Source organism: Erigeron canadensis, chromosome 2 (assembly GCF_010389155.1).
Source record: "Erigeron canadensis isolate Cc75 chromosome 2, C_canadensis_v1, whole genome shotgun sequence".
Classification (NCBI taxonomy): Eukaryota; Viridiplantae; Streptophyta; class Magnoliopsida; order Asterales; family Asteraceae; genus Erigeron; species Erigeron canadensis.
In genome coordinates, this window is record NC_057762.1 from 34,141,262 (window position 1) to 34,159,943 (window position 18,682).

The 18,682-nt window shown below is 34.7% G+C and overlaps 2 protein-coding genes across 5 annotated transcripts; both read left to right on the top strand.

Annotated features, from left to right (window-relative positions):
• Positions 1-2,546: 2,546 nt before the first annotated feature.
• Positions 2,547-11,917, top strand: LOC122590182 (B3 domain-containing protein Os01g0234100-like). Of its 2 annotated transcripts, none has more exons than XM_043762515.1 (7): positions 2,547-2,881; positions 2,981-3,067; positions 9,041-9,072; positions 9,152-9,311; positions 9,397-9,603; positions 10,627-10,714; positions 10,993-11,917. In XM_043762515.1, the coding sequence occupies exons 1-7, from the start codon at positions 2,798-2,800 to the stop codon at positions 11,766-11,768; spliced, it is 1,434 nt and encodes a 477-aa protein (XP_043618450.1). In that variant the 5' UTR covers positions 2,547-2,797; the 3' UTR covers positions 11,769-11,917. The 2 variants fall into 2 exon arrangements, with proteins under 2 accessions (XP_043618450.1, XP_043618451.1); XM_043762516.1 differs by lacking the exon at positions 2,547-2,881 and adding an exon at positions 6,796-7,551 and having other exon boundaries at positions 3,016-3,067.
• Positions 11,918-14,513: 2,596 nt separating this feature from the next.
• On the top strand, positions 14,514-17,867 carry LOC122589479 (B3 domain-containing protein Os01g0234100-like). Of its 3 annotated transcripts, XM_043761772.1 has the most exons (8): positions 14,514-14,842; positions 14,940-15,026; positions 15,596-15,624; positions 15,690-15,852; positions 15,928-16,134; positions 16,258-16,348; positions 16,916-17,636; positions 17,730-17,867. In XM_043761772.1, exons 1-7 carry the CDS (start codon positions 14,633-14,635, stop codon positions 17,629-17,631), a joined length of 1,503 nt encoding a protein of 500 aa, XP_043617707.1. In that variant the 5' UTR covers positions 14,514-14,632; the 3' UTR covers positions 17,632-17,636; positions 17,730-17,867. The 3 variants fall into 3 exon arrangements, with proteins under 3 accessions (XP_043617707.1, XP_043617706.1, XP_043617708.1); XM_043761771.1 differs by having other exon boundaries at positions 14,515-14,842; positions 16,916-17,867; XM_043761773.1 differs by having other exon boundaries at positions 14,515-14,839; positions 16,916-17,867.
• The last annotated feature ends 815 nt before the right edge of the window (positions 17,868-18,682 follow it).

Here is an 18,682-nt window from a genome sequence, read left to right on the forward strand (position 1 = left end):
TTAACAAATGACGTTATCTTTTTAATTTTTAAACTAGCTACGGGAACCAATATAGAAATTAGTTGAAACCATTAAAAAAACTAAGATGATATTAGTACATTTATAGGCACACTTGTATTTATTTACTAGATGGGTACTCGCGCGATGCAACGGTGTCTTTGAAAAGGTGATGGTTAAATGTGTCGGTACCTTTTTGCAGTTAACAGAGAGAGTGAGGGAGAGATGAAACCAATCTTTTTGTAGGTTGATGTTGATTGCCGTCGAGATGAAACTAATTTTTATATTAGGTATCAGGCGAGAGCAATAGAGAATAAGATTAGAGATAGACATTGGGAAATAGATGGAAGGGTAGTACAAGAAAATCACTTAAAAGAGTGGAAGGGATATTTGTTTGTAGGAGGGTATAATAGGTATTTCAAAGGTAGAATGGTTGAAAAAAAATAGGCAGTTTGCTTTTATATGGAGTATAGATAATATACGAGCATGGTACCCGCGCAATGCGGCGGCGGTGGTGTAGAAGACGGTCTAGTGGTGGCGGTGATGGTACTGTTGGTAGTGGTGGCGGTGTCAAGTGGTGTAGGTTGATGTAATTGTGATAGTGAAAAGTTTTAGAAGATAAGGGTTTAAAGTGTTAAGTATTAAAATAAGGGTTTATTGTGTAAATTAATTAATTAAGGGCAAAGTTGGTAATTTATAAAACACTTTCCATAATGGGTTTTTATTAAGGGGCAATTTAGTAAATTCCCCTGTAACATTTGAGTAACTATTTCTAAAAATGGAATGGGTGATAATCTTTATATAGGAGTATAGATATATATCAGAATAATCTATCAAAAATAATGATATCAATATCACCTTACTAAAAAACATTAAACCCTCGTGGCATATCATCATTACAGTAATCTCAAGTTCGAGTCTTGGGGTTCTCATCTCAAAGGAATTTTCCATGAAGATGAGGTTGGAGGTCCAGAAAATCTCTAGTTAAAATTGCCTCCAACACGTCTGAATCGAAACCAACTTTACAAAAATAAAAAAAAATAAAAAAAATCATCACAGTAATTAATTATTTATAAATTTTTTTATTTACATAAAAACTCACCCTAAACCTTTCCATTAGATTACCATTACCATGACAGAAGACAATGACTTATCATATCCAGGAGCGGATCTAGATGTTATACTAGGTGGGTCTAAGTTTTTAAATATTTTTAGAAATGATGCGATGATTTTTCGAGGACGTACCTTGAGGTTTGGTTTGGACCTACCTTTATTGATTTATATGAATGACTGGATGCAAACTGAACTTGCTAATGTTGTAAAAGAAAAGCAATTTTGAGTTTTGATTGTAATGGAGGTAAAAGTGTTGCAGGTTGAGAGATGTAAGAGACGACGATGACCCATATAATTTATATGAAAGATGATTAATCAACCTAACTCATATGCCTAAAAATCAACCTAAAACATTAAGAATTTGATATGTGGATTCAACTAATTCTCTATCCTAATCTTGCCCCCTAATTTTTTTCATATGTCATCATCTTACTATTAGGGGTAATGATCAATCCTCCTAACTTATTAGCCTAAAAATCCTCCTAATTAATAGGATTGTGACATGTGAAAAATCAGAGGGTGATATTAGGAAAGATAATTAGTGGTATCTACTTGTCACCTTCTAAAGCTGTTAGGAGGATTTTTAGGTTAATTTGTTAGTAGGATAAATCATTTTCCTACTATTAGGTATATCTTTAGGCACACTAATTAGATTGATTTATCATTATCCAACTTTTATTACCTTTTTTGTTTTATTAGCCTTGTAGTTATCTATACGTTTCATTTGTACGTACCCTTTGAATTTAAAGTCTATTAGTTTTGCCTCTAAATAATAGCTTTAATAGCTTTTAAAAGTTTATACCCTCTTACCACAAATAAGTATATATTAGAAATATATAACGCTTAGCAGTATCATTTTAATAAAATTAAAATTCTATGTGATACGTTATATGAATACTATTTATGGGGATTTTTAGATCAAAAAAATTACAAAAGTTTTAAGGATTTCTAAAAGATTTTTTTTTTTAAACAAACCAACTCTTGTATCGATGTCATAACTCATAACGTTGGGTTGGTGGCTCATTAGCAAGGTCTTTGACCTTAGGAAAATCTACCAGGGTTCGAATCTCACTTCCTACATTTGTAGGAGTAGATTATTAGGGGGTTTTCGAGAGTTTTAGGTTTCACCCTAGACATGCGTGGTTCGAGCACCGCATACTGCCCAATGAAATGTCACTGTGGTGTTTCGAATGCTAACTCGTTAAATTTTTTTTTTTTTAAAATTACATAAAGATTTTGTCAAAGTACATACTATATCAATTTAATTTTATGGTTTATACGAGTATTTACATTAAAGACTTAACTCGACTCTACCCATTCCAACCCATTAATATGACCCATACATTTTGTCTCCTCAACCATGTCATCGGGTCAAGGTTGACAGGACCTACATAATGTTTAGTTCCGGATATCATACTCACTTTGAAAATAATCACAGCGCAACACACACACACAATGCTAATTCCCAAATACTCCAATTTCGAGCAACAAAACGAAACAAAACAAAATATCACCAATTTCTCTTTAGAAGATCAAACATCGATGCTAAATAACAGGCTGACACGTGGAAATGAGCAGCTGTTTGACAACAACAGCAACAACCTTAAAAAGGAAACGAAAAAAAAACCATCTCCCTCCTTTTAACAACAAAATTCTAATTTCCGACCAAAATCAAAAACCCTAAACAATGACAGCATCTCCGGTCACCGGAGAATACTCTAAAACATCCGATTCTGATGAATTATCTACAACCTCAAGTTTCTCCCTAAATGTATGTGTTTTGTTTTTTTTTAATGATTATTTATATTTTTGTTAGTTACTCATACATGTTTTTATTTCAATCTTATTTTATTTTACTTTTGTTTAATAGTTGAAAAGGAGAAAATCGAACCCAATGAGGTTTGATGCTTCTGAAAATGATGTGCCAAAGGAACAACGTTCTCTGAAGATCAATTTAGTAAGAATTTTATTTGGTTAAATGCTTTATATATAACATTTGATATTGATATAAATATAAATATAGATATATACTTGACTTTTTCAAAAAAAAAAATGTGAAATGTGGGTTGTTTAGGAACCACATATATATTATTGTAGTTGTTATGAAATTAAAAACTTTGGTTCAATTAGATTTATTCTTGTTGACATTGAACTTCCTTATTAGGTGTTAATGTAAAGCTTCCTATGTGGTTGTTATTTGTTAAAGCACAATGTATACTTTTTGTGCGACTGTGCGTGTATAGTTAGATGTCGAAGGATTTTAGTTTAGGTTTGGCGATTTAAGTGTGTTCGCCAAAAATGTTGTTGCGTGCATTCAATGTTACTTTTAAACTTTATATGGTTGATAATCAAACTTTCAATTGATTGTTATTGTATGTATGAGGTGACGTCTTCCTTAGGAAACTTGTAGTTTTGCTATCATGGGCATCTAGATAAGATGCCACATCATCAAAGCGGTACTATGTCACCAACTTACAAGTCATAAGAGGGTTTGAGACATCACACAGTAAAACTTGGCAGTTCGATACATACAAAAGAAATTCATAAAGTAGGATACATCCAAATAGTGTTTCTTGTTGAGCTTGATACATCCGAAAACACTCACCCTTTTAGATGGACCCATACAATAATCGTGACTTTCGAGTGTGGAGAGTGAGTGTCAATGTTCTAAAATCATATTATAAGGCTGAGTACTCGATGAGTATTCACTACAAGGTCAAATTACCTTTGCGAGTTGAGCTGAATCCACCAAAAAGTTAGGTTAGGTCAAAATTTGTTTGAAGTGTTCGAAGAATTGTGATAGTTGTTTTTCTAGACATAGTTATAGGGTCCTATGAACATTGAAGGGTTTTAATTTATATAGTCCCCTCAATATGTCATTACATATAACTTTAATTTTTTTTTTCTCAAAATATTCAAATGTGAGAACCCCACTAACCCCCCATCGCCTAACATAGTTATAGGTACATTACTTCTACTACTCGAGTACCACCTAACAAGTTTTACAACCATGGTGAGTGTTTACCGAATGGTTATATCTTTGTCGGTGAAGTTGGAGTCATAGATTGCCTAAGCTAGTTTTGCCTTTGTTAATGTATCTTCTTGCTCATTTTCATCTGTAAGTTCATATGAATAATATAGGGTTCTTAATGTGTATTTTGGACTTTGATTGCATTAATGGATTGAAAAATGTAAATCATGTGTGCTATTTTTATTTTTGATTTTAGTTGTTGTATTGCCATTGTTATGCAAGATATACTTTGCTTCATACCTTTGTGCTTGATATAGGTATATACACTGCTAAAAATGTGCCCCATGCTCCTGAGTTAAAACCAAGCTCGCACATAATTACTTAACATGTTCTTGTGTTTGTTATCAGTGCAAGACAAGGAGCTTAGTCCCGTAGGACAAGGAATGAATTAGAGCATTGGTGTAGTCCCGACCATGTCCATACGTGGTTATTGTATAAGTACCATTTCCTGACGTGTACATCAATTAGTTAGTATTCACTAGTTTATACTTAAATGCCTGCTCAATAACCGAGTCTGCTACATTGCTACGAGGTTGGAGAATTCGGACTCGCGTCGACTTGGGTCCGAGTTAAGAGTACCCTACGACTCAGAAAGTACTCACGGAGTACCCGGAGCGGGACTTTCTATAAAAAAAATATAAATTGAAAATATATGTATAAAGAATTAAAGATAAAAATTTATTCAGAAATAATTTAAAAAACACCTAAAATTTCTACAAGTAACTTGTCAATTCGATAAGAATTGTAAAAATGGAAATAAGGTGGTAGTTTGTGTAACATCTAAGAGATTTAGCAATGCTGTCACCAATCTAGATTCTTGACCAATTTCCCACGGATCCTAACCTTTTGTTTTTTCCTGTTGTTAACCCGCTAACTTCACTCGAATATTGCCTTACTTGGATTGGCCGCCTTCCGAGGTAAGAGATCCTGCCGAGGAATTGGCTGACGTTTACAACCATGTCTCGTAGCATCCGGACCTCTAACCAAATGACTTCCACACCCGTCGAGGATCTCCATGTTAGGTAAGATGTACTTCCTTTTGATGCATATGTACTTAGGTAGGGAGGAGTACTAGTCGGGTATATCATCGGGTACGTAGAACCCGATCGGCTACACCACCCCCACCTATCGGGTAGCGATCGAGTATCAAAAATCGGGTAGCATTTCGGGCTAAGTAACCGAGAGGTGGGTAACAAATTTGAACGTTAAAACGCGTGCCTCCCCCCCCCCCCCCCCCCCCCCCCCCCCCCGCTAAACGGCTAGTTGACCAGAATTTAAAAAAAAAACCCTTTTACTTGTATATATATATAAATATACTAAACCATCTTCAATATATACATAAAACACATATATTTCTCTCCATTCACCTAAATAATCACCACCCCATCTTGAAAATGTCTTCCACATCTTCTGAATCGCGGGATATCGTTGTGGAATCGGGTTCGTCATCCGAGACCGATGTCCACTTTTTGCAAAACGCGGTTCAATGGATGGACGACACGACAAACTCTAACGACGTTCAACACCGTAGATACGTCAATCGAGAACGTGAAGTCGGTCATCAAATACTACTAAATGATTGGTTTGTTGACGAACCAAAATACGACGATGCTTACTTTCGAAAAAAGTATCGTATGGTTAAATTGTCCTAGATACTTGAGAGGACAATATACGAGAGGCGACCATGGCGTTCCCACTATTATGCTTGAGATCACCGCTTCTCAGGATACGTGAATTTGGCATGCTTATTTTGGTGCCCCGGTTCAAACAACGACATAAACGTGTTGAACCAATCCGACTTGTATCTCACGGAGCGAAATGGCACGACCCCGGATACTCCATTCGTCGTTAATGGTCGAGAGTACAAACGCGGTTATTACCTAACCGACGACATCTACAGTAAGTGCTCGACGTTTGTAAAAGCATACCCGTATCCTACTGACCCGAAGGAGAAAAGATTCAAGAAGTTACAAGAGGCGGCAAGGAAAGATGTGGAGCGTGCATTTGGGATTCTAAAAGGGAAATGAAAAATTTTTAGGCGTCCTCTTCGACCCATGATCAAAGACAAGATCGGGTAGTATGTTTACGCAGCATGTATTTTACACAACATGATCATAAAAGGCGATGGCAGAGCAATCTCACCGGTTCACATAAAGGACCCGCCGGTCCAACCAGTGTTTGACGATAGCGTCTTAGGTGAGCTACTAAACGAAGACATCCATCATCGTCTTCGTTATGACCTCACCGAACATGTGTGGGCTCAAGACTTGTCATTTCTCGACGATTAGTTTTTTTCCTTAATAATTGTAGTCTTTTTATTTTTATGTGTGTTTTTTTTCCGTTTATTATGTATTGTTTTTTATGTGTTGTGTAATGTTTGTTTAAGTTTTAAATAAAATGTTTTAAGTTAATAATATATTTATGTAGGAAAAAAAAAATTTGAAAAGAAATTGAATTTGGGTAAGAATTGGGTATGTATTGCCAGTGATTTGGGTAAGAATTGGGTAGAATTGGGTAGTTGTGAGTTGGAGGGTTTTGATTGGAAGATGATTTGGGTAAGTTTGGGTAACAAACTAGTACTCCCTCCCCCCTTATACCCTAACACCTTGGGAATGTAGCTGACTAGCTTACTTATCATTCTTCATGTTGTGCAGGATAAACCTTTTTGAGGTACTTGTACATTCTACGTCCCAAAAACAACAAGTAAGACTCGGGGTATCATTTCGTTCATTTGATTCACCACATAAGATCTGGAGTAGACATACTGGTTGGTATCCATTTATTGGTCAATGCCATCAAACCCTACAATCAAAATAAACTTTATTGTTTTGGAGTTGCAATGTGAATCCATGAAATATAAAAATTAGGGAAAATGATGGGTAAAGCCAACAACACCTATGAATAAGTGTTGCTAGGCACAAACCTTTTTAAATGAGATGTTGATTGTATACTTTTAGAAAACCTCATGTTACTAAAAAAATCCTTTCATATAAGAATTAATTTCCAGCGGTACCCGTGAGGCTTGAGGTGCTACCAGCAACACCTATCAGTTAATTAACAATGTTTGGATCCATTTGCTGATTTATTCCTCAAATTTTACTTAAACATCCATATGTTACTATTAGAGCATCCGGTACAGTGCATGTCTTCACCTGACATCGTGTTCGACATCGTTTGGAAACCATACCGGGTTGTTCGGGGTTGAGTTAGTTTGGTGTCGTCAGCTCTGTGATGTTGTTTGCTGTTGGAGTTTGGTTTCCCTCTCTGACACACATTAAATGTAGATAAATGAGGGATATCCTTGGTGATCTTGCATGATAACAAGGGTAAATGGGGTGGAGTGGGAAAGTGATGTAGCGTTGATGTGACATCCTGGGTCGAGTCTACCATACCTGATGCTCTTATACAAGGTACAAATTGATGTTTTACCACTTACATAATGTTACATTGTCCTACTTTATTACTATAACATGTGATTGTTACACATAATAAAAATACTATTTATAAAAAGATATGAAAACCATCATTTATTGTTATTTTACCATTTATTGTTGAAAGAAGAATAAAATAAAATGCTTATTTTGTAACGGACGACATGTGGAAAAGAGTTGTTATGGACAATCACCGAGCTCTTTATAACACCTCTTACTAACTTTTCCATTTACAATTCAATCTCTCTTTCCGATTCAAACCTAATTATGGCCGCCCCAGTCACTAGAGATTTGAACATAGCCATTGAGTGTACCGAACTTCATATCGCCAAAAATGAGTTGAAATTCCCCAATATTTCTCAAGTTCACTTGTTCCCCTCCCCAACGGCGAAAACCTCAGATTCTCCGTCTGATTTCCCCATTGCTACTTTACGGGTATCGCTAGTCATACCCTGTTACATGTTATTTATGAATTTATCAATATACTTGATAGAAATTAATTAGTTAACACTAGATCTGCTTGTTTTGTTGACAGCAGAAAAGTAGAAAGTCGAAACCGGTGAGATTTGATATTTCTAGATCTTATGTGGAAAAGGAGCATCCGCTTCCAATTATTAATTTTGTAAGAATCTATTTGGGTTTTACGATCTTGTATAGAAAGGTTTTTTAACTGTGACATTGTAGTGGGCGTTGTTGCCAAATTTAGGAACAACATTTTTAATTGTTCTAATTATAAATGTAAATCTAGTTATGGTCTACTTGTCAAGCGTTTAATATCGCAATCAATTAAGGCTTTGAAAACTAACTGATTAGGTCTGAGAACCAATTGCGGAAAGTGTAAAAATATGACAATGTCTGGAATAAAGATGTGCCGTTTTGTAGTTGTCGTAATTTGTTTTCATCACTTCCATTATGTTAAAGCCATATGCCTTATTTGCTTACCTATATTGCTTTGAATACAAGATATAATGAGGTTCAAGATTCAAGGACTTAATGTTTAGCGTTTGAGTTTGGGGCTTTCACTCAAATAACTCCCCGGTCATTCTTGGCATCTAAATTTAAAATGCTTGTTTTAAGTGTTCCTATGAAAGTGATTTAGCACTAATAGTAAAGTTTGTTGGTTTGACAACATTTGTAATTTATGATTTGAGTCCTGATTGCTCTAGTCAAGAGACGTGAGCGCTAAAGACTTTGGAATCAACCTATGAAGAGAGGGGTGCATTTATTTTTAATCTTGTTTCCCTTTGCGATAAGCTCGAGTGAGCTACTAAGAGTTTGGTAGATTAATTTGCTTTTGAATGAATGTTACTCATCTCTGCTAGATGCCTGAAAGTAAGGAGTCTATTATGTACAGACCAGTTTATAGTTAAAGTTTTCTGGTATACAATGACATTCTTTAACCATTCCTTGCCCTGTAGTTGTTCTTCTAGTATAACGTGAAATTTACAGTTTGTAGTTTCATCAACAGGTAACTAGCAATCCTCCAAGTTCGGGTTTGAGGTGAGTCTTGCTCTATAGTTGTTTTATCCTGCTATATATAACACTTTTATATTTGATGTCGGCTATCTTTTTTGCACAGTTTGCAGAGAGGAAAGTCTCAAACTAAAGTCTTCAAAACTCAAGTTCTGAGTTCACCTGCTATGATCCAAGCACTGGAGGTTCAGTCAAGTCTTGGGAGTGAGTTTCCTAGCTGCATAAAGACGATGGTTAGGTCACAAGTCACATCTGGGTTCTGGATGGTAATGCCTCAGTCTTTAACTCCTTGCAACCAAGTTTTTGCTAAAGTTTTTTCTAACAAAACAATATACCCCTTTTGGTTTGCAGGGGCTTCCAAGTAACTTCTGTGAAACTTTTCTACCAAATAAAGATGCTATATTTGTGCTTGAAGATGAAGAAAGAAAACATTTTAATGTCAAATACATTGCAAACAAGTTTGGGATCAGCGCTGGGTGGAAAAAGTTTGCAATTGGACATACCTTAACTGAAGGAGATGTTTTGTTGTTTCATTTAATCAAAACTACAAAGTTTAAGGTGGCACCTTTCTCTCTCTCTCTCTGTGTGTGTGTGTGTGTGTGTGTGTATTATATCCATGCATATTGTGTCCCTTCAGGGACATCCGATAAAATAGAAATGATACATGCATATTGTAAACGAGGAAAGCTCACAAAACGGGTTATAAGCTACCAAAAATGACGTTCGTGTATTGCATAAACCGGTTTTGTACCAAATACCCCACTTTTTGAAGGGGTTTTTGGTCGATTTTTTGGCTAAAACTGAAACCATTTTGAAAATTTCGGGTTTTCAAAATTGAACTGTTCAGTTCTGTTTTCAACTGGTTTGGTATTTCGATTTTAGGTTTTTTTTTTTTTTTCTGTTTTTCATCTTACAATTTCAGCCCTTTAGCCCATAATTTATGAGATTCACTCATACAATTGATATTGATTGACAAGTTCTATGTTTTAGGTGCTGAATTTGATATGCAGTTTTTGTAACACCATTTGATTTTGTTGTGTATTTTCTCCTACAGATACAATTGATTTTCCTGTTTAGACTCAGAAGTTATAATTCCATGTATATTTACGTTACCACTCTCACCAAAAAATATACGTAATCTGAAATTGATGTAATATACTTTAAAAATACAATATACACATTCGGTTCAGCTGGGTTTTTTAGAGAAAACCAAGACCCGCACCACTAAGTTCGGGTTTTCTGCCAACAAAAAAACAAGACATCAGTTCTTTTTGGTTTTTCATTTTTTTTGCTCATGCCTGTGCATCCCTTATAAATTTTATATAAAAACATAAAGACATCCCATAAAAATTCACTGGAAAAAAAGAGTAAACAAAGAACAACAATTATTCAAGTGAGAAACTAAATTTCCTGTCATATGTTTTCTCATTAATTCTATGATACTTCACCTATGTGTGTGTGCGCGTACGCTTGTGCGTCTTCGTTTGTGTATTTTGTTATTCTTTACTATTACCGCTTTTAATATTTTTAATAGTGTAAACAATCACAGTGTGAATGTGTAAAATGGTCTTACTTTTGTAGGTATACATATTTAAAGCCAATTCTAGAGAAGTAGACGGGGCTCTTGCCCTTTTGAATTTGGATGCACATACAGAAGAATCGACTCCAGGTAACTATTCAAATTTTAACTCCTAGGAGATGGCTTAGTGACATTTGGTGGATAACTCACACACATGTGGAGATTCAGTTCAAATCCCACTAGATGCAAACAACCTCTAGGTTCCACCCACCGCCTGTATAGGAGATTTACCCAGTTTAAATGGAGGGGCTCCTTTGCATAAACCTCGTGGATTAATGACCCACCAAAGGTGGCATGGATATTTCGGCTAAAAACTATTTCGAGCTTACTCATTTTTGATAATTATCTTTTATTTTGTATGTGAGTAGGAAATGATGTGGAAACAATCACACTGTCTCCTGAGAAACAGAGTAACAAGCATCCGGAGTCTCTTTCTTTTGCTGTGGTCCCAATGAAGCGCAAGAGGTCTGCCCCTTCATCAAGGTCCGCTGCCCCTTCTCGTCCAAGTGGCCACTTCATTCAACAGTCTGGAAACGAGAGTGAAGAGGTAGGTTCAGAAGTTCTAGAAGTTTACAAACCCTTAAAACCCAAGCTATCTTTTCGAGAAGTGAAAAGTTTTGAAGACTTCCACATTGTGGTCAAAGGGATCTGCATTGACCGTGAGCTTCCTTATGATGTCAGATTTGGTTACTACAAACTATGCTTCTATAGGAAGCAATTCCTCCACCATAGTCTTCGTGAAGACATGTATGACAAGTTGGTGGTAGGTATGATTGGTGAGATAGTTGGCATTGCGAATAAGATTAAGAACTGCAAGTTTACCACAACAAAGAAAGAGTTTGAAGAGTGGGATAAATCTCTTAAATTTTTCGAGCTCATGGGCATGAAAGTTGACTTTTTACTTGATAAGATGAATACTCTTGCAAGGCTTTTGTTTGAATCAGAAGGTGTAGGAGATGTGAAGAAGTATCTGAAAGCTAAAATTGACCAAGAACACATTGAGGAAGAGATCAAGATGGTGGCAGCAAAGCTCAGGGAGCTAAAGGAAAGTACGAAAAAGGCCGAGGAGATTTCTAGTATTTTGAAACAAAAGGTTGACAACTTTGAATACAGGCTCAAGAAGGAGGTTGATACACCATGGTGAGCTCTACAATATAAATTGTGTTTGGCTGTTCGCTTTCTTTTTGCTAAAATCTTTGTTTTGTAATCTCGATAACTCATGACCCATGAACTTTAATTAGCGAACTATTAATCTTTCCTTGGAGTTTTATGGAAAGTAGCGACTTTTTAGAATTTCTGCTTTGGTGTTGATGTGTCCTTGTTTTTAGTTCCCATATCTCTATTGTGTTTCTGCAATTGTCGTTGTTAATGATTGTGGTTCTCGTGGAGGATTGATGTAGTAACATATTTGCCGTTGGTTTTTATTTAGGTTTTTAATTGAAAAGTTGAGTCCACATATGCAGTTTTATGAGTTGAGCATGCCGAGATGCACTTGTTATTGAAAACTTTCTGTGTTGTTCAATCCTATTCGGCTATTTGTGTGATAATTGTGCATATTCAGGTTAGAAACACGAGTTTGCAAGTAGTTTAAGAGTCCCAACAAATAGGGTGAGATACCGTTAGTACGTTACTACGTTAGTGGTGATTGAACTACCATGCAGACCTTTAATAACCTTTTTTTTAAGTTGAAGATGGAAAAACTAGGGTGAGATTGTATTAAGTTATGGGACGGAGCGAGTACTTGTTTACTTGCTGTGTTCTTTGGTAATTTTTGGTGTAGGAATGGTAAAACATGGATATGACGTTACACTTATAATATAAATAAAAAACTTACTACCCATATATATTTTAAAATTATTATTCTAACATCAATGAGTTTTTGTGTTTCTCATTATTATAAAATGCGTTTAGCATTTATTAGTTAATAAAGTAGAAGGTTATTTTTATTTTTATTTTTACTTATTTGTTTTTTCTAATCAATGCATAAATATTTTTAAAGGAAAATATTAAATGCATTCTAAATGTTATAGTTAATGTGTATATAATTTTTGTATTTTTTTTATATTAGAAGCTTACATATTTGAATTTTATGACGTATCATTTAATCAACTTGGACATTTGAAAAACAATAAAAGAATAATAAAGTAATGATACATACGCCTAAACAACATTATATTACATTCGTTATGGTGACATATGTATTATACAATTTTTTATATACGGAGTATATAATTTCCACCATTGATTTTGTGTATTCTTCCTTGTTATGCACATCCTTAAACATCAAACATTTTGTAATAAAATATAATAATTTATATATATTTTTTAAGAGTAAAGTTAGGTTTAACAGCATGATTATCCAACTCAAAGAAACTTATACTTAAAAAAACTCTTATGTTCATTTTTAAAATAATTTGTTCACATTAAAATTTGAATTTGAAATCTCAAAATTTTATGTTTTCTCAAATATCAATCATGTATTAATGGTTATTAATGATTAATATAAAAACTACAGTATACAATTTTTAATTAAATTAATTCATATCGAGCCAATGATAACTAATTCAACTGGTTAGAGACATCTTTAGGTTTTACCCAAATTCTTGAGTTTGGTCCTTAGAAATGACAAGTTTTGGGGTTTTTCTTTTGAATACTTGTAACAACCTATGGTCAACATCTCGTTGTCTTGGGTACATGTAAGACTTTACCATTATATTGTAAGGTTTCTCTGATTTCATATCTTGACTGAATGTTCAGAAAACAATTTATATTGAACTGTTTTAAATTGTAATAAATGTTATCAATAAATGTCATCAATTAAATACTTTTATATAAAATGACAAATTAGTTACCAATAAAAACTTATAAATTTATATATCACGATAAAAAAAGGAGAAAAAAGATAAAATAAAAAATAAAAATTGGAACTTAATTGGTGGACAATTTAATTTTTAAACCTATCATTCTAGCATTTCTCCTATCATATATGAATTCATTGATATGAATATTAACCCTTTAATTATTTAGTTTTGAAGTTATTTACATATCTTGAACTTAAAAAACATTATTACTATTTTAACTACTATATAATACAAACAACATTATTTATGACGAGAGCAAGTACCCGCGCGTTATGGCGGTGAGATGGTGGAGTGATACCTAGGTCATAAAGTATGATAGATTATAAGAGTTGATATGTCATAGAGTATGATAGTCAAATGCCTTAGCCGTACGGGCTCCGCCCTCGGATTTAAAAATTTGTCGAAAGTATATCGAATGATATCTCTAATGAAAGAGCATGAAATTTTAAGAACACCCATACAATTTTTATAATTTATCGATGTACGGTTTTTGAGATAAAATATTTTGAATGAATTGTAGGAATAAATGATTTATGGAGGAGAGAAAAAAAAGATGATTGGTTGAGATTTGAGGAGAGAAAAAGAGTATTATAGTTATTTTAAATAAATATAAAATATATAGGAGGGACATTTTAGAGAAGTACTTAAAATCAATATTGAAAATTTCAAGTTCAATGTTGAAAATCTAAAGAAAATCTGTTTTATAATATAGTATAGATTAATACTTCAAAAAAGAAAAAAAAAGAATTAAAATAGAATGAAACAAAAAGAAGAAAAAATGTTAGTTTATGTTGAATCAGTTATTTTCTCACCCATAAATATTTTTAAAAAAAAAATGAAGATTATCATGTATAATATGCAATAATTTCTTAAGTAGAAGATATACAAAGAGATTCTCTCTTATTTTTAGGAAACTCTGACCCCCACGAGGTTAAACAGTAACATTATCAGGAGAGTAAAAGTAGTACCGAATTGACCTTTTTTCTTTTTCATTACATCCACATTTACCAAAAGTAAAAAATTTAAAACAAAAAAAAAAAAAACAATGTCCGTTTTGCTACAATAATTCACACTGTAAGTGGCTCTATCTGTTTGTGTAGTGATCTGTAAAGCTGTTGATGATCATCATCATCATCACATAATAGCCATGGCAACAGAAGTAACAGTAGCAGCTGCAGTTCCAGCTCCGGTGAAGGAAACAAAATCAGCATCTCCCGATCTTCTTCAACTCACATTTACAGACACTAATAATAAATCACCATTATTACAAGAAGAAGAAGAAGAAGAAGACGACCTCGATGCCGTGATCGCTCGGATTTCACCTATTGCTTCTGCTCCTTTTACACCTAATCCAGTAGTTAATTTCTTCACCCCCCCCCCTCTCTCTCTCTCTATATATATATATATATATTATATGACATTTAGTGGTTGGATCTGGTGTGTGTTTTGAACAGGAAAAACGGAGAAAGTTGAAACCGGCAAAACTCAAGTTTCCATCATTAAAAAAGGACACCACCGACAAGAACAAGAAACTTAAGAAGGTTTTTCTTCTTTTTATTACAGTAATATATCTTTTTTCAGTTAGTACATTGTTGTTTTTATTCTTTTATTATTTGTTAGATTAGATTAGATATAATAATAATATATTAATATATTTACAATATAACAAAGATCATAACTTTGGTATTGGTAATTGGGATTCTATGGTTTTAAAACCTTTGAACAGTTTTAGGAAAGTCTGAAAAATTAGCCTAAATTGTTAATTTCTGAAAGAAATACTCTTCTTAAAGTCTCTCTCTATATATCTGGTTTAAATTGTTCCGTTTTCGATGGTTTTTGGATGAACACTTCTCGGAACACCCGTTAAACATATATTTACGGTTTAGAATTAACACAAAATCACCCATTGCTTGTGCATAACTTTATTCTTGAATTATTAAGGGTGTTGAGCATACAATATAGTTTTTTATGAAAAAAGAATGATGGACCGATAGAACAGAACAAAAGTTTAACTGGTTTCGTCCGTAGGAAAGCAAGTTGTCACATGCATTGCATTGGAAGTAATCTTGATTATAACAACCTGGTCTTTAAAGGTTACTTTTTTGCGCAGGTTGGACGTCCTCGAGGAACTTATAAGAGGTCAGTCTATCATAGAATCTTCTTGTTTGCTTAATGAAACATAGTCATGAAATTTTTTTGTGCAGGGGTTTGGGAAAAGTAAAGGCTGCAACCAAAAAAGGCGATGCTGAAGTTCCAAACTCACCAACTATGATCCAAGCACAGGAAGTTCTATCGAGCCTTGGAAATGAACATCCTACCTTTATAAAACCAATGCTTAAGACACATGTTGTTACTTGTTTTTGGATGGTAACGTCATTTTTTCGTAAATTTGTTATATACTTTGCCACACCAGAAACTGATAACTTGCGCTCTCGGTTACAGGGCGTTCCATTGTCTTTCTGCAGGTCACATCTACCAAAAGATGACTCTTCAATCGTAGTTGAAGATGAAAATGGAAAGCAATCTACTCTCAAGTTCATTGCATCCAAGTTTGGGCTTAGTGCAGGGTGGAGGGGGTTTTCAATTGCACATAAATTGCGGGAAGGGGATGTTTTGATCTTCCAGTTAGTTGAACCCCGCAAGTTTAAGGTGATAATCTTCTTTTACATTTCTGGTTTTTTTTTCTCTCTCTCTAAGTACATTGTGGTTTTTGTTTATGATAAACATGTCAAGGATTCTCTAATATGTGTAATGTTTGTTTTGAACTTGTAGATTTATATAGTAAGGGCAAATGATTCAAAAGAAGCTGATGGTGCACCAAGCATTTTAACCGATGAGGCGCACAAGGAACACACAACTCCAGGTTTGTAAGAGGTCATCGATGCAACTGGGGTGGCGATTTGACCCGTTCGGTTCACATATGTTGATTGGGATTTTGGGTTATATTTGTTTTTATTTATCGGGCCAAATGGGTACAATAAAAGAAGCCTCTTAAAAAGAAACGAGGCAAATGTGTCAAATAGCTCAAAGATCTCCCTAGGGGGCTGTTAGGTTCACTGAATTAAAAGGAGATTGGTGGAAAGAAATTTGGATTTCCTTCCTTCTCATGTTGGGTTTACATGGAAAATTCCAATTTTCTTTCCTTCATGTTCCTTTAAATTCTCTGGACCAAACAAGCCTAAGTGTATTGTCAAATGACCAAGACCTCCTAAATCATTTTATTTAGATTGTTATGACACGCTTCTTATATATAAAGTTAGATATGTTTGAGAAAAAGTATAATGATTTATCCCAGCCCAACTCAACCTATACCATAAAGTTACCCAATTTTGACCCGTTACAGGATCTCTCTGCTCTTTTTGCCACCCTATATGCAACTATCTCGCATATTCATTATTCGTTTATATTAACACACCCACTTTCGACACAGAAATGCCCAATTCAATTCCTAAAACTAAGGGGAGAAAGCGTTCTAGTTCTCCTTCCCTAACCATGTTTCAGAAGAAGCAAAAGAGGTCTAAACGACCGACTCAGCTTAGCACCCAAGCCATGGAACATTCTGGGGTTGGCTCAGAAGTTCAAGGAGGTTCCCCAAAAGCGATTCTTTCAGTAGAAGAATCGAACACCTTCAAAGACTTTCACATTGTGGTCAACAAAGTATGCATTGACTCGGAGCTTTCAGAAGAAATCCGACTAGATTACTACAATCTTTGCATGGAAAGGAACGAAATCCTTCATGATGGTGTTCCAGATGGCCTTTTTCACAAGTTGGTGGCGGGTATGATTGGTGAAACCGTAAGCATTGCAAATGCTCTAAGAAACTGTAAGCTGACTACAAGGAAGGAAGAATTCGATCAATGGGATAGTTCCCTAAAATCATTTGAACTTATAGGCATGAAAGTTGGTTTTTTACGCAGTAGAGTACGTGTGCTCGCAACATTCGCAATTGAATCTGTAGGTGCAAAACAATACGTGGAGGCTATAAAGAAACGAAACAGGAATGAAGATGAGATCAAAATTTTGGAGACCAAGCTGGAAGAGTTATATGAAAGTAATAGAAAGATCGACGAGTTTGTGGGTGGTCTGAAAGAGAAAGCTGAGAAGGATGAAATTGAGTTCCAGAAAAAGGTGGAGGAACCATGGTAGCAATGGTAATAAGGTCTTGAACCTATTTGTGGTTTTCGTTTTCTTGACTTTTGACTTGTGAATAGCTTCGGCTTAAGAATTGTACTTTGATCATGTAGGTCATCAGTAGTGATAAGCTCTTGAAGCTATGGTAGTGCGTGTTTGAGTATTGACCATGTTGACTACTAGGTAGTTTAGGCTTGTACTTTTGTCTTCCCTGGTAATAAATTCTTGGTGATAGGTTGGTTTATGTTTCATTGTTTCGACTGTTTTTTTTTTTTCGAAATTTGTTTTTTGTTATGAATGTGGAACATGTTAGCATGTGATTAGTTTGGGCTTAACAAGTAACTTGTCGTTTAGTTGTATAATCTTGTTTGGTAATACTCAGTTACTAGCTAGTTTTTGTTTTAACTGATGATCATGTTGACACGTAAATAGTGAGGGGCTTATTTGATTGTATTTTGATCATGTAGAGCTTCACTGATGATAAATTCTTGACGCCATGGTGGTTTTTGTTGAGTTTTGTCCGTCTACATATGGTTTGGGCCTCAATACTTGCAGTTTGATCATGTAGATCTGACCATGTTTGACTTCTAAATAGTTTGGGCTTGAGTACTTGACTTCTAAATAGTCTTCTGAACTGGAGCAGGCGGTTCGGCCAGTTCAACCTTAAAGCTTTCCAGTTGCCAGTTTGTTGTTACCGGTTGAGGTTCCTTAATAATAATGGCTGAGAAGGCTCAAACTTGTGACCTAGGAAGTGAACTAAAAAGGCATTTTCTAAGCCACCAAAATGTGTTAGATATAGACTATATTAGTATAAACCTAAATATTACACCGTGATTGTTTTACTTTTAGTTCAGAAATGAGCTCATTTTTCAAGATCAGTTTCACTAGTTGAACCATAATCCGGTAACTGGATGGGATCGATGTACAGTGTATTCTAATTATTTATAACTCATCGTTAATCACTTTTTGGAACTATGGTCGGTTTGACTGTTAACTATGTTGACTTGTATAGCGTTTGGGCTTGGACAATAGTAGTGACTAGTGAGTGACGAATATAAGATATTTT